At 41.9% G+C, this 15,524-nt stretch overlaps 1 protein-coding gene across 2 annotated transcripts in view; it reads right to left on the bottom strand.

Moving 5' to 3' along the window:
* Positions 1-14,053, bottom strand: part of TPD52 (tumor protein D52) — a 133,196-nt gene extending 119,143 nt beyond the window's left edge. Inside the window, exon 1 of one of the 2 annotated variants that reach the window (XM_024127017.3) lies at positions 13,934-14,053. In XM_024127017.3, the coding sequence (XP_023982785.1) occupies positions 13,934-13,952 (19 nt within the window). In that variant the 5' untranslated portion in view covers positions 13,953-14,053. Of the gene's footprint in view, positions 1-11,029; positions 11,499-13,933 lie in introns of those variants that run through there. The other variant, XM_055091013.1, reaches the window with a different exon arrangement.
* Positions 14,054-15,524: the final 1,471 nt, after the last annotated feature.

The raw sequence follows: 15,524 nt of genomic DNA, 5'->3' as shown, positions 1-15,524 counted from the left end.
GCGTCCGGGGCCTGTGCTCCGCAACGGGAGGGGCCACGACAGTGGAGAGGCCCGCGTACCGCAAAAAAAAAAAAAAAAAAAAAAAAAAAAAATCACAGCTTTACTGTGATTTGGCTATAATGTCACCTCGAGGCTAAATTGCTTCTCTGGCTCTCATACCACCCAGAGAATGTATAATGCTTTAGTTTTGCAGGTATTTAATAAACACCTATTCTCCGCAAGGCTCTTACACATTAAAGTGAATTACTGCTTACAGACTTGAGCGCCTTGAAGGTCAAACTCTAGGACAGGACTATTAAAATACATTTTGCATTTAAAAGCATCTTAACTAAAACCAGTGACATATACAGGAATAGCAAATCCGGTTATTCTCACTTGCCTCGCTTTCTTCTCTCATTTTACAAACATGCACAGAGGTCAAACGAGCATCCTCTCTGCACATGAAAACAAAAACCAACACTCAGTGCAGGCAAGCACATCACCGATGTAATCCAAATTTCCCTTTAAAACACCACCTCCTTGCTTCTTGAAACAGTAGTCTCTCAATTTGTGGGTTCTTTTTTTTTTTTTTTTTTTTAGCCACATTTGACCATTCTCACAGGCCCAAAATCCATGGGTTCTGCCCTCTCCCTTCTCCTCAACCCCTGGTCCTCATCACCAAAGCCAATATCTACTGTCCCCCCTCGACCTACTTGCCCTCTCCAGGGCCTTTGAAAGTTAAACTCCCTATTCCTGTACCTTCCTCTCCCTGCCCTGAAATCTTCAGGTTCCATGTTCTGTTCTACTTTTGTTCCTGGGCCGTCTCAGCAACTTAATAGCTTCAAATATCACATGTGCTAATACGTAAGTAATACGCTAATAGTTAATAGCTTCAAATGATCACATGTCTCCCAAACCTTGCCCTCCTGCCCAGTTCCTTCTTTTTTTTTAAATTTTTGTTATTAAAGTGTAGTTGATTTACCATGTTGTGGCAATCTCAGCTGTACAGCAAAGTGACTCGGTTATACACACAGAGACATTCTTTTTTTCTATTCTTTTCCGTTATGGTTTATTCACAGGATACTGAATATAGTTCCCTGTGCTATACAGTAGGACCCTGTTGTTTATCCTTTCCAAACATAATAGTCTGCATCTACCAACCCCAAACTCCCAGTCCATCCCTCTTCTTCCCTCCCTCCCCCTTGGCAACCACAAGTCTGTTCTCTGTGTCCATGATTGTTTCTGTCTCATAGATAGGTTCATTTGTGCCATATTTCAGATTCCACATATAAGTGATATCATATGATATTTGTCTTTCTCTGTCTGACATACTTCACTTAGTATGAAAATCTCTAGTTGTATCCACGTTGCTGCAAATGGCACAATTTCATTCTTTTTTATGGCTGAGTAGTATTCCATTGTATGTATGTACCACATCTTCTTTATCCATTCCTCTGTCAGTGGACATTTAGGTTCTCCCAGCTCCTTCTCTTCAAGATCCATAGTTCACCCATGAACCCATCCACACCAACATCCCACAAGGACCTGGTGGTGGTTTTAAAACACGTGCACACATTTGTCATGCACACACTCTTCCCACCAAAAATGGAGTCCAATTCCCCTCTCCTTGAATCTCGGCCAGTCTTTGTGACGCATTTCTAACAGAATGAGGAGGAAGTGATGCCACGTGACTTCAAGGCTAGGTCACACAAAGCCACACAGTCTCTCTTAGGACCCACAGGTTGGGGGCCCTGGGGTAACACATAAGAAGCCCAGGCACACTGAGGCTGTATGCTGCTGGGTCAAGAACATGGTCTCCAGCTAAAAACAGTACTCAACACAGGCAAGCAAAATCACCATCCTCAAACAAACAGGTCATGCTGTTTTCACCAGAGACCATGGGGATTGAGTCAGGTGCCCAAGGAGCCCCGGCTGCTGGCGTCTCCCCACTACGGCCACCTTTGTGTCAGTGAGTGAGCCTTCGGATGAGCCCAGCCTCATGCTACAAGCCTCCCAGCTGAGCTGAGTGGAGCAGAGACAAGTTGTCCCCACCAAGCCCTGCCCAAATTACAGATCTGTGACCATAAAAAAAAATGCTACGGTTTTAAACCACTAGGTTTTGGGGTGATCTGTTATGCAGCTTTGGATAAACAGAACAGACCTCAGATGTAACACACTCCAAATGGAATTCCCTTTCTTCTGCCTGCCTCTGCTCTCTTTCCTGTTCCATGGGATCTGAAGGCCCTTGTCTGCTCTTTTTTATCCTCAGATCCTCTCCCCTCACATCTGACTTGTTCTACCCAAAGATCCCTCGGGAATCCAGCACCACCACGTCTGGCGTGGAACACAGTGATACCCCCTGCCTGCTTTGCGAGTACCTGCTATGCAGCTGGCAAAATGCTATTCTAAAACTAACCTCCCACCCACCTACCACCTGCCTATCAGAACAGAGTCCTGATTCCTAATTCCAGTGCCCAAGAGTGCTCACACACCCCTAGTGACCACCCAGAACTCCAGCCACAAGGAATTTCCGAGGACCACCAGCACCTTTTTGCCCTTTCATGCCTCTGCACCTCTGCACAGGCGGAACCTTCTTCCCAAACTCCCTTCCTCATCCTTCCTTCTCTCACCTACTTAGCCTTCAAGTCCAAGTTCAAAGGTCACCTGCTATGAGACTCCTCTCCTGATGACCAGCCGGAGTTGCTCACTTTCTCCTCAGCCTGTCATGCAGCCCTTACAACCTCCACTTGACTACAGTGACCAAGTTCTTTGTGTGTTGCTCCAGCCTGGCCTGTGAGCCTGAGGGCAGGCACCATATCATAATTGTCTATAAATAAATGAAATGTTTAATTTGAATAGGGAACCAGTGAATTAGCGTTTTACAGAAATGCTAACATTCCGTTTCAGAATCAGTATCTATTGAACCCCAGTGCTAGTTACAGATTTTTACTCAATTTTTGCAAATAGTTGAGGTATTATCAGCCTCAAAGAGGTTGAGTGACTGATCCAATGTCTCATCACCAAAAAGAGATGAAGCCAAATTTTGAACCCAGACATAACTTCAGGTCCAGCATTCTTTGCCCAGAACATTTACAATTAGTTCTGGTGCACGAGGACAGACACATGGCCATAGTCTGGTGTAGATACACGTCCTAGAGCTCCCTTCCCATGGTAGCTACCATAGCATGCCACCCTTTTGAACACCTTTGAAAGGAAAAGGGAGATGATACAGAACTTTTAGGTAGTATAATATGTTGCATAAGGACATGAACTATATGGCCAAATATTTCGGTTTAAAACCCAGCTCTGTCTGCATCAAGCTATGTGCCCTTGGAGAAGTTATTACTTCATTCTTTTTTTTTTTAAATAAATAAATTTATTTATTTATTTATTTATGGCTGCGTTGGGTCTTTGTTGCTGCGGGCGGGCTTTCTCTTAATTGCATTGAGCGGGGGCTACTCTTTGCTGCGGTGCGCGGGCTTCTCATTCTTTCACATTTTGTTTCTTCAGTTGTAAAGCAAGGATATTACGAGTGTGGCTCACAGGTTTGTTATAAAAATTTTCAAAATGAGAAAAAAAAAAAAAGCATTTAGAACAGACCTGGTATATAGAAAACACCCAGCAGATGTTGTTGTTGCTGGCATTAGTGGTAGTAGTGGTATTACTAAATGTGACCCAGTAAAACCCCAGTTGGAAAACTTAGGTCATTATAATGCAGGGCCTGAAGTGGTGTCCCTTCAGATTCCAATTTTGTTTTGATTAGTTGGAAGGAAACATTTCTAAAAAGTACTTAGTGTCCCCAGCCCTTTAAACTGTTTGCAAATGTAGTTTAAATTGTTCTTGGCCACTAGGTTACTCTCAGAGACAACAGGTATGCGACCAAGTTTTTGTAAAACTCTCCACATCTAGCAGGGTAAGAAGGGGGAAGTCACGGTCACTCAGCTTCTGTTTCCTCATGTGTGAAATGAAAATGATACCCATTCTACCACCCTGCAGCACTGAAAGACGGAAATGAAATAATATGAAGAAAAATTAGAAAGAGTTCTGCAAAAACCAGATGGAATCATCATCATCACCATTCTGATTACTAATAAAGTGATATACCGGAAGTGATATACTCAGTGTATACCAAAATGGAAAGTTGGTCATCACTTTGCTAAAATGCCCCAGCCAGCCAAAATGTTTGCATTTTTCCCTCTTTACATAATTTTTCTTCTGGTTAACTAGTAGCAAACCCTTTCCACCACTGTCAACAACCCCGTTACCCTTCTCAACTGCATTCAAAGAAAACTTCTAAAATGTATTGACACCATCCTTGCCTCCTAAGTTCAGGATACATTAGCATCAAATAACTACCCTCAATAAAATAGTATAGAAAACATATTTATGAAAGTATTTACTGAGCACTACATCCAACATCCTTTGGAGAACAAAAATTTAATCAGCACTGTCTCCTCCATCTGTAAATGTATACACACGCACTCTTACATATATACTTGGGAAGTAAAGTACCAATTTGGCTTCTATTTACAGACCAGATTTTCAGTGATTATATATAAAACTATAAGCACATTTGGAACATGTATTCTTGTCTCCCTGCCAAACAATTAACTTTCCTTAATTCTTAACCTTTTCTATCTAATCCCATCTGATTTTATACAGGTTAGAAATCTTTCTAATGAATGTATGTGCAATAGGACAAGTATTCATGGAGTACCTACCACACACACACTCAACTGAGAGCTGGGAATATGAACGTAAGAACATTCTCCTACTGACACTTCATTTCTAGCCAAGTACAGATCCTAGTGGGGTGGATAAACTATCTTTATTCCTACAGCCCTACTGATTGCACCATAAGCTCCTTTTCCACACCACAATGCCTCCAACAAAGCTCAAAATACAGTGGGTGAAGTTTAATCCTTTAATTCTCAATCTGAAACTTTATAAGGTCATGTCTTACATCATTTTTAAACTGACATTTACATTTGCACAGCTGTAACATGAAACACATTCACCACGCCTATAAGCCAAGGCATGTAAATTACTAGTCTTGCCTAAAACCACTACTTTTAGTATTGATTACAAAAGCGTCAGAAGACACAAAGACACAGAGAAGGAAGTACTGAAAGCAACCCAGAGCCACGCAACTTACTCTATAAACTGTCACGGAGAAAATATCTGCTCTTAATAAGGTCTTTTCTTAGTAAACATAACATAAAAGATCCAACATAACCAAAATAAAAATAAAAATAGAAAAAATAAATACTTGCCACAAAACACAAAGGTTTAGTATGAACAGGGGAGCGGAGTGAGGGTAAAAGAAGGCACTAACATCCCAATTTTTAAAAGAAGGAGGCAAACAATCTCAAAAGGGGAACATAAATGGCTAATATCATCTACAGCCTTTCTAGCAAGTGGAAGAATTTTAAATGAAAAGAGATGGCATTTTTTTACCTATAAGCTTTATAATTCTTTTTTTTTTCAAGGGCAATGACATCTTGCAGAAAAGGAAACAACCAAGAGTGAAAAGGCAATTTACAGAATGGGAGAAAAACATCTGCAAACCATATATCTCATTAGGACTAAGTATCCAGAATACATAAACAACTCCTACAACTTGACAAAAATATTAATAGTAATAATAATCCAAACATAAAATGGGCAAAGGACTTGAATAGACATTTCTCCAAAGAAGACATACAAATGGCCAACAAGCACATGAAAAGATGCTCAACATCACTAATCATCAGGAAAATGCAAATCATAACCACAATGAGATATTATCTCAGACCACTTAGGTAGGCCACTATCAAAAGGAGAAAATAAAAAGTGTAGCTGAGGATGTGGAAAAATTAGAACCCATGCAGGCTCCCTCTCTCTTCAGTTTTTTGGCCCCTACAACCTTCCTTCTTCCCTTTAAAATAACTGTTGGTAGGAATGTAAAATGGTACAGCCATTCAGCCACTATGGAAAACAGAAGAAGTTTTCAAAAAGAAAGGAAAAAAAAAAAAAAAACCTAGACATAGAACTACCACATATACCAGTAATTTTATTTCTGGGTATTGAAGGGGTTCAGAACAAGTCTCCCTCAAATATACCACTTTGGCATGTGGGCTATTTTGAGCTGAAGGCCTTCAAGACCCAGCAGATTCAGGAAAAGCTTCTACCTCTCCCTTACCTGCCTAAAAGAATTTAGATAGAGGGTCTAGTCCAGGAAGGGAACTATCACAAGAGACAATTACAAAGAGTACAGGTGAGGTGTGGTGAGCTGGGGGCGGCTCAACTGGGCCTAGAGACCAAAGTCCTCCCTGGATCTCACTGTCCTGCGTGGCACGGCAAATACTTGTTTACCAAACCTTTGCTCTTCTCATCTTCCTGTTAATTGTCTTCCTTCTCTTTGAAGACCCAGAACCCTACCCCCTTCTCCATGACTCAGAATGTCATATAAGTCTCAATTCCCTGAATGCCTGTGGGTCTCATAGTCTTGTAAAACCCCCGTACATATGTAACTAAATTTGTTTTTCACCTGTTAACCTGTCCTATGTTAATCTGATTATTAGACAAGCCAAAGAACCGAGAAGAGTAGGGGAAATAAATTTTCCTTTCCTACAGTATATACCCAAAAGAATGGAAAACAGGACTCAAAGAGTAATTGCACACCCGTGCTCACAAAAGCCCCGAGGTGGAAGCAACCTCGGATGCCCACTGAAGGATGAATAAAGAAAATAAAGTATGATAAAGAAAATGGGGTATACATATATACTGGAAAATTATACAGCCTCTAAAAAGATAGAAATCCCACAATATGCAACAACATGGATGAATCTTGAAGACACTATGCTAAGTGAAATAAGTCAGTCACAAAAAGACAAATAGTGCATGATTCCACTTTAATGATGTAGGTGAAGTAATCAAACTCATGGAAACAGAAAAGAAAATGGTGGTTACTAGGGGCTGTGGGGAGAGAGAAATGTGTGCTGCTCAATGGGTCCATGGTTTCAGTCATCGAAATGAAAAAGTTCTAGAGATTTCTTATACAATAAGGTACATATAGTTAACAATACTTTCCTGTATACTTAAATACAGCTAAGATAATATATTTTATGTCATGCATTTTTTACTACAATAAAAAAAGCAGTAACAATTATGTTTTCCAGAAAGCGGTTTAGCAACAGGCATGAAAGGCCTAAACATACTCACATTCTTTGTCGTGTCTCAGGACGTTTATCTTAAAATAATTTCTCTTTAAAATATTATAATAGCTAAAATGAAAAGCAATCTATATTCCAGCAAAGAAACAGTTAAATAAACATCAAATGCTGAAAGGGTACAATCGAATGCTGAAAATGTAGTTTGGAGATACTTTTTTAAATGACATGTTAAAATTCTGATTATCCAATAGAATCCAAAATACGATACAAAACTATATATATATTATGTATAGTATGACTATGATAAACATATACTGGGACATTCAATAAAGACAAAAACAAGGTCTAATAAAAGAAAGAGAAAGGGAAACAGGGGGGAGGGAAGGAAGCTATACCAAACGGATTTCTATTGAATTTGCATCCAGACAAGTTGATTCTAATGTTCTTTTGGAAGCAAAATCTGGCAGGAATAGCTAGGAAAAACTCTAGCAATAAGAAGAAAAACAGAGTGAACAGGACAGACTAGCCCTTCCAGACATTTTTACATATTATGAAGCTACAATAATTTAAACAGTTTAGTTGCTGGGAATGAACAGACAGACCAAGGGGAAAGAAAATAATACAGGACTTTAGTATTGACAACAGTAGTATTTCAAATCAGTAAAGGAAAGATCCATTAGTCAGTGAATGGTACTGGACAATTGAGTAGCCAGCTGAGGGGCTGGTGGGCGATTGAGATTCATAACTCACATTTTTTTTTTTTTTTTTTGCGGTACGCGGGCCGCTCACTGCCGTGGCCTCTCCCGTTGCGGAGCACAGGCTCTGGACGCGCAGGCTCAGCGGCCATGGCTCACGGGCCTAGCCGCTCCGCGGCATGTGGGATCTTCCCGGACCGGGGCACGAACCCGCGTCCCCTGCATCGGCAGGCGGATTCTCAACCACTGCGCCACCAGGGAAGCCCCATAACTCACATTTTTTAATCAAAATAATCTCCAGATGGATGAAAGATTTAAAGGTAAAAAATAAAAACAAAACTCAAAGTGAGAATAGCATTTCTAGGGATGATTCAAGAGCTAGAAGCTATAAATGAAAACCGCCATCAATTAGTATTTCTGCTTGGAAAAAATCACCAGAAAGTCAAAAAAAAAATGACAAACTAGGAAAAAATATATTAGCAATTCATGTCATGGACAGAGGGCTACATTCTATAAGTCAAGAAGAAAAAGATAAAAGAAAAATTGGCAAAGTATACGATCAGACATGTCACAGAAAATGCAATATAGATCTCAAACATATCAAAAGAAGTACAACCGCCTTCATATTAAGAAAAATATATAATAAAACATATACTGAGAAACTCCTTTTCCCCTACAAGATAAGCAAAGATGAAAAAGTGTGACAACACCCTGGGCGCATGATGGAGGGAAGCAGATGCTCACACATTGCTGGTGGAGGATAACTGGCACCATTTCTATGGAGCGGAATTTAGCACATCAAAATTGAACAGTCACATTCTTCTAAGAATTCTTCCTACAGACATACTGGCACATTTATCAAATAACTTGCATACACATTTATTTGCTGCAGCTTTGCTTTCATAGCAAAATATTAGGGGAAACCTAAATGTCCATCAATAGGGAACAAGTTAAACATCACCTGTTATGGTACATAACATGATACATCTACAAATAGACATCTACAAATAGCCCTGAAAATGAAACAGCTCTATATAACATTATGTTCAATGATCTCTAAAATATACATTGTATTTAAGTGAAAGAAGTTAGATGCTAAATAATTTGCATGCTACAGCTTATATAATACACACACATACATATATAGTACTTAAATACGTGTGTGTACACCTATATAAGTAGAATCTCTCTGGATGGATGGAGAAGAAACTGTTAATAATCGTGACATCACTACACAAGGGAAACAGCCTCGGAGACAGGAGTGGAAGGGAGATTTACATTTTGCAACCTTTTAGTCATTCTGAATGCTGTATCATGTGCATTAATTACCTGGTCACACTAGTCATAATGATGCTGGAGAAGGGTATTTTAAAAATATGCTGAGTTTAAAAAGGGAGGGCAGGCAAGATATAAGATGAAATAATAGGAGATATTATTTTGTGATTTGTTTAAAAGGATAGCTATATGGATGGATATAAACCAATATGCTAACTGATTTTCCAGACTAGGATTATAGGTAATTTTACGTTCTTTTTCTCCACCTGTATTTTCTGACTTTTCTAAAATGAACAATTACTCTCGGTTACGAAGAAGTATTTTTAATTCAAACATTTTTTTAACTTCCACTAAACATTAAATCCCTTGATCCCTTGGACACTTTTCTAATAAAAACACACTGCTAAGATTATGGTTTCTGGACAGCTGGTACCCACCCAGTTTAAATAAAATTTGGGAGAGTCTCAGAAGAGAGATTTTTACAACAGTCAACATTAAAACAGAAATAATTAACCCCACAAGGAAAATAAAATAATGTGAGCCCCCAACAAAAGGACCAGCAGCACAGAAGTTCAGGAGATTCGGGTGTTCTTTTTTGTTTGGAAGCATGATTGTATTTGTTTTTATTGTGTACATAGATTGTGCGGTTTTGAGATCTTTCTGAAGGATCACAACCCCTCTTACCACTCAGCTTTTCCCTAGGGACTAGGCAGGCTGCTGCATAAAAATAAATGCAGGAAGTGAATGGGAGCTAACAAAGACATGAGCACCATACGGAAAGTGAGACTTGCCCAAAGACACCAAGAACCTGGGTGGGTCACACCCACAGATTTGTGAGCAGACCCTCAAAACTGTTATCTATTCATCCCTATGTTTGTGTAACCTGTAAATAAGTGACACCTTACCTTTCTGTTATTTCTAAGGCATAGTTACCATGCTGACATTATAGTAACCTATTACTGTGTCGCGGTTTTCGTGCAGCTTTCTCCTCCCCCAGCTGTTTCGGCCCCAGCAGCCTTCCCTCACCTCCTTAAAATATAAAGCTTTGGTGGTGGTAGTGTTTTAATGTTTAACACAGATAACATGCTTAGTGGCTAGGTGACTGTCACTTCAATATAATGGTGCTAAATGACAAGTTATTACTAACACAGGAGAGTACTGGGGTACAATTATCTATTCAGCCCCATAAAAGGCAGTCAGGAGATTTTTTTCCACAATGTATGCTCTAGCTAGCCAGCCGCACTGCACTCTCAAAGTGGGAAATGGCACACACGTTAAGCGTGCTTTGCTGGGCTGAACGCGTAGTAACTCCTGAGAGGCACTATGTGGTTTACGGTACATTTTAAATCATTTGATGTTGACTGCTCTCAATTATAAGTACAGTATTGTATACAAAGTCTGGGTATAGTAGAGGACAGGAAAAACAGAATCTCAGGCTGATACTAAAAAGCATTCAGAATACATGGTTGAAAACAAAGGTAAACTGCTCATTTTAAAACTTTATAGCTCTGTTAAAAATCAGTAGCAAAGGACAGATTTTGACAACTTCATAAGAAGGAAGGGATAAGGAGACAATTCAACAGAGACATGTACTTAAGACAAGAGGTAGGGCATTTAATTTTGCATCTAGAGGTATTTTTTTTTTTTAAGAGACAAACACAACAAACTCCACACATACCAAAAAAGTAAGTTAAACAAATTCTAAAATGTTCTGATTTGGTTCCAGATACCTTGAAAAAAATCACAAATTCAAGTGACAATCACAGGGGTTTTTATAAACCTTCTTTCAGCCAACATACTTTGCTGGTGAACCTGCAGGTTTACAAACGCGGGCTCTTCCTTCTCAGTCTCAGCCAGGAGTCTATGGAATCGCTGAAGACTGAGCCATCCCCTCTACTAGTTCAAAGACCTGACGGGTAAACTTACCCTCTACGCCCAATGCAGCTTTATCAGCAACTTTCTCCACCCAACCAGACTTCTGCTTCTTTAAAACACAGAAGAAAAAAAGTACAGGAGGAAGTGGGAAGCAAACGACCAACTTAGAGGGACATCGGAGGTTACAGGAACCTGAAGGTACTTGCTCTTGGGCACTTTTCCCTTTCATCTGAGGCAGTCAACACTCATTTCTGAACACCTACTATGTGCTGTGGGAACATAAAGATGAAAAGGCAAAGGAAACAGGCAGAAGGAAGCATAAGTATAAGGAAAAGGCCGTATGGTTCTAAGACAGCAAAGCTGTGCGGTGAGCCAGCTGACCTTGCCCAGGCGGGTGGCTCGTCTTTTGTTTAGAGCCAAGTCTCCAGGCTCTCCACTTTAAGAGGATGGATTTCCCTAGCCGTCCAAGAATGACAATTAAAAGCAAGGACTGACATGACTAACAAATATCCTGACCAAAGAAAACATCTGAAAATTAGAGACGGAAAAAGACTCCTCTTACAAACCAAGAAATTTATTAAATATGTCTTAGACACACACACACACACACACATAGAAAAAAAAAACTAGTCCTACAAAAACCACACAAAGGGGCTTCCGTGGTGGCGCAGTGGTTAAGAATCCACCTGCCAATGCAGGGGATACGGGTTCGAGCCCTGGTCCGGGAAGATCCCACATGCCGCGGAGCAACTAAGCCAGTGCGCCACAACTACTCAGCCTGAGCTCTAGAGCCCGCAAGCCACAACTACTGAGCCCGTGTGCCACAGCTACTGAAGCCTGCGCGCCTACAGCCTGTGCTCTGTCACAAGACAAGCCACTGCAATGAGAAGCCCATGCAACACAGTAAAGAGTAGCCCCCGCTCGCCCCAACTAGAGAAAGCCCACGCACAGCAAGACCCAACTCAACCAAAAATAAATAAATAAATTTATTTATTTTTTAAAAAAACAAAACACACAAAGTGCATCAGCAAACTGGACTATTACAGAAGTACTAATGGCTGTGACTCCTACCAGCCAAACTAGAAAACAAAATCTAAAAAAAATTAGTCACTCCATTCACCTGAGTCAAACACAGCTTCGTCCACTTTGACAAGTACCACATACAGTTATGTATTCTAAAAACATCATTATGTTAAATACGACAACATAAGACATACAAATGTTCACATGTTTGACACCCTCATTGCCCCCATTAAAATCCAGATAAAAAAATGCTGGCTTATTTGGTGGCCCCTAGGCCTCCTCCTAACAATACTTATAAGACCTGTGAGGGGTTTTTTGACTCAAACATTTAAATATCTACCATGTGCAAATCACCAGGCTACCCAACCGTGGACAAAGATGAAGTATATGCTTCTAACCTCAAGACGTATAATCTAGACAATATGTGTGCAAGTGTATATATAGTGTATTACATATGCACTATATATTACATATTGTATAGCTAGTGGGAAGCAGCTGCATAGCACAGGGAGATCAGCTCAGTGCTTTGTGACCACCTAGAGGGGTGGGATGGGGGGGTGGGAGGGAGATGCAAGAGACAGGGGATATGGGGATATATGTATGCATATGGCTGATTCACTTTGTTGTGCAGCGGAAACTAGCACAACATTGTGAAGCAATTATACTCCAATAAAGATGTTAAAAAAGAAAAGAAAAGAACTGACACTAAAAAAAATGTATTGTATAAAATGTTTATAATATACACACTCAGATGTCAGGTGTGAGATTAATTTGAGAGGTGGGGAGAAAGGAAGGGTTGGAAGGCTCCAAAGATTCTATCTTACAACTTATCAGAAGTAAAACACAAAATAGTATATATGGAATACGGATTTATTTCAACAAAAACTCACATGCATGAAAGTAAATACTGGAGGGTAAAAAAAAAATTAATGAAAGCTGTTGTATTAGAACTCAAAATAGGAATAATTCCTATCCCTCACTTCCTAAAATTTACCTTAATATCGTTAGTCTTTTTTTTTTTTTTTTTTTTTTTTTTTTTTTTTTAGCGTCTATATATCTTTTTAAACGCGTGCCACGAATCTGTGTTCCGGTTAGTGGGTTATTATCAGCAAAGATCTCTAGGATGTGGCAATGTTTAAATCTGAAAACCTTGCCCTACTACTGCCACATCTCTCTTAAACAATGCCGCAACTGGAGGCAATTTCACTGAATACACTATTTTCAAAAACAAGTGCATCCAAAGCTAGAGTAATAAGATTAGGGATTTTGTGTTGGGGTGTTTCACCTTGATGGGTAAAAGAAGAACCTTGCTATGAAAAAGTCCCCGCCTCCAAATAAACCCATAGACAACTCCACAATTGGGGGATGTTACATGTTTGCATCCAAAGCCATCATCAGGGGCTCAAACGCCACCCAAAATCCTAACCACGTTAAGGAGAAGAGGGCAGAAAGTCTTCACATGCGGGTGGGGAGGACTTCACCTTCCCATCGGGCGGGGCGAAACAACCCACTGTCCTCAGTCCCTCAGTTTCCACCGGTCACAAGAGCGAGCTGAACAGGACTCCCTGGGTACTGTTTTCCGCCACAGCGCATCTCGATCTGCAGCCCCGGCTCGGTAAGCCTGGCGCCAGCCCTCCGCCGCCTCCCAGAACCTTCTCTCTTTCTTTCTGCTCCGTCTCTCTCTAACACACTCGCACACACGCGCGGCCCCATCCGCCCTCTCCGGCCGCCAGCGCCGCTCCCTGCAGCAGGGCCCCACCAGGACGCCGGATCCGGATCGAGGGATGCAACTCGCGGCGCAGGCACCGAAGGCTCTGCACCTGCTCCGGCGCCAGGCCGCGCGCCGCGCCGGACCCCGACTCGGACCCCAGCGCCGCGCCGGACCCCGCGCCCATCCCGGAGGCGCCGTGCCGGTGGCGTCCGCGCCCTCACCTTGCTCGCCGCGATCCATGTCTCCCGCCCGCCGGCAGCGAGTCCCCGCTCGGCCCGCCCGCCCGCCGCGCTCCTCCTGTCCTCCACCGGCGGCTCCCGGGAAGTCCCCTCCCCCCGGAGGCGTAGAGCGCGGTGGCACCGCCCGCGCGCGGTGGGGAGCGCTTCGCCGGGGCGTCACCCAGTCACCTGACCCCGCCGGCTGGTGCGCTCCTCCGCGTCGGCGCTGGAGGGAGGACGGACCGACGGACCGACGGACGGAAGGGCGGGCGGGGAGGGCCGGCTGAGCTCAGGCAGGAACTCTCCCCGGAGGAAGAGGGAAGAGGGGGAGGGCGAAGGCTCGGCATCACCGTGGGGGCCGCGTGGGGACCGCGATGGCGTTTACGTCCCACCCTCAAGTTATTTATCATATCAGAAGTTTGCTCGGGGGCCCTGAAGATTCCCTTTCTTTGCCTCCGCGAGCACCTACTCTTCTGTACTTACTGAGTGGCAAAACCAGGAAGGTTCTTTCGACAGGCCAGTGGCTCTTTTTCCCTTATGTTCTTCATGTTCTCCTGCTCCCGAAATAATACCCTATGCTCTCTGCCAGACTAGGTCCGAAGCAAACCAAGAGGCGAAAATTGCAAAGAATCTCTCGAAAAACCATGTGGTCCTGTCTTTTAATACAGAGTGCAGGGTTTTAGGCGGCAAATTAGGAAGATTTTCATGTAATAAAATCTGTTTTGAGTGCAGGATGAAGGACAACACGCTGAGATGAATTAAATGAAATGTTGGAAATGAATTAAGTTAACCCAAGGGTAGAATTATCAACAGGGATCTTTTGAAAATATAATTGGAGGCTTCCTGTCCATTGATCAACGGACAGTTTGAAGTTCTTGTAATAGCACTTCTCGTTATTAGCATTAGCCCTCTATTTCCAAAGTGTTCTGCAGTTTCTCATCTTCCATGAAGTCACTTTGATTACCACATAGTTCTAAGGTGGTAACCCAGTTTCCTAAGCTGTCTGCGGCTACGAATAAGGCAAGCTGCTTTTTGTGCTACGTGGAGACTCTGGCTTGGCCTTCAGCCCGCAGCGTCGCCTACTGCTTCACACACGCTAGGCTTTTGTTAGTATGTTTTTTAATTGGCAGTAGTTACCTGAAGCAACTCCATGTTTTCTGCCCATTGCGCTTGCGCTGTGAGTAAGTGTAGCTCTTTCCCACCTGCATTGCCAGCGTCTTCTCCTGAGGTTTATTCTGTTTATCTCAATCCACTGAGACCTCTCCTCTTTGATTGCTCCTATTCCCACTGCACTTGGCTTCTCTCCTGTGGCACTCACCCCTGGGACTCATCTCCCAGGCCAACCTGCTACAGCTATAGGTTTGTCTGTTTCACAGCCCTGCTAGGTCATAACCTAGCAGCTTATGAGCTTCAGGAGGTCAAGGACCATCTGAGTCATGGTTTCATTGCTTTAATTATGCCATGCATTTAGGCAATATTGTAAGTTTAGCTTTCAGGTTTAAATTTAAAAAGAGGTACATTGTATCTACTAATAATCCAGTGTTTGTAACAAAGAGGTGCAATGATAGCTTTTTTTTTTTTTTTTTTTTTTTTT

Source organism: Physeter macrocephalus, chromosome 15 (genome assembly GCF_002837175.3).
Source record: "Physeter macrocephalus isolate SW-GA chromosome 15, ASM283717v5, whole genome shotgun sequence".
NCBI classification, from domain to species: domain Eukaryota; kingdom Metazoa; phylum Chordata; class Mammalia; order Artiodactyla; family Physeteridae; genus Physeter; species Physeter macrocephalus.
This window is presented reverse-complemented; position numbering and strand designations above follow the sequence as displayed.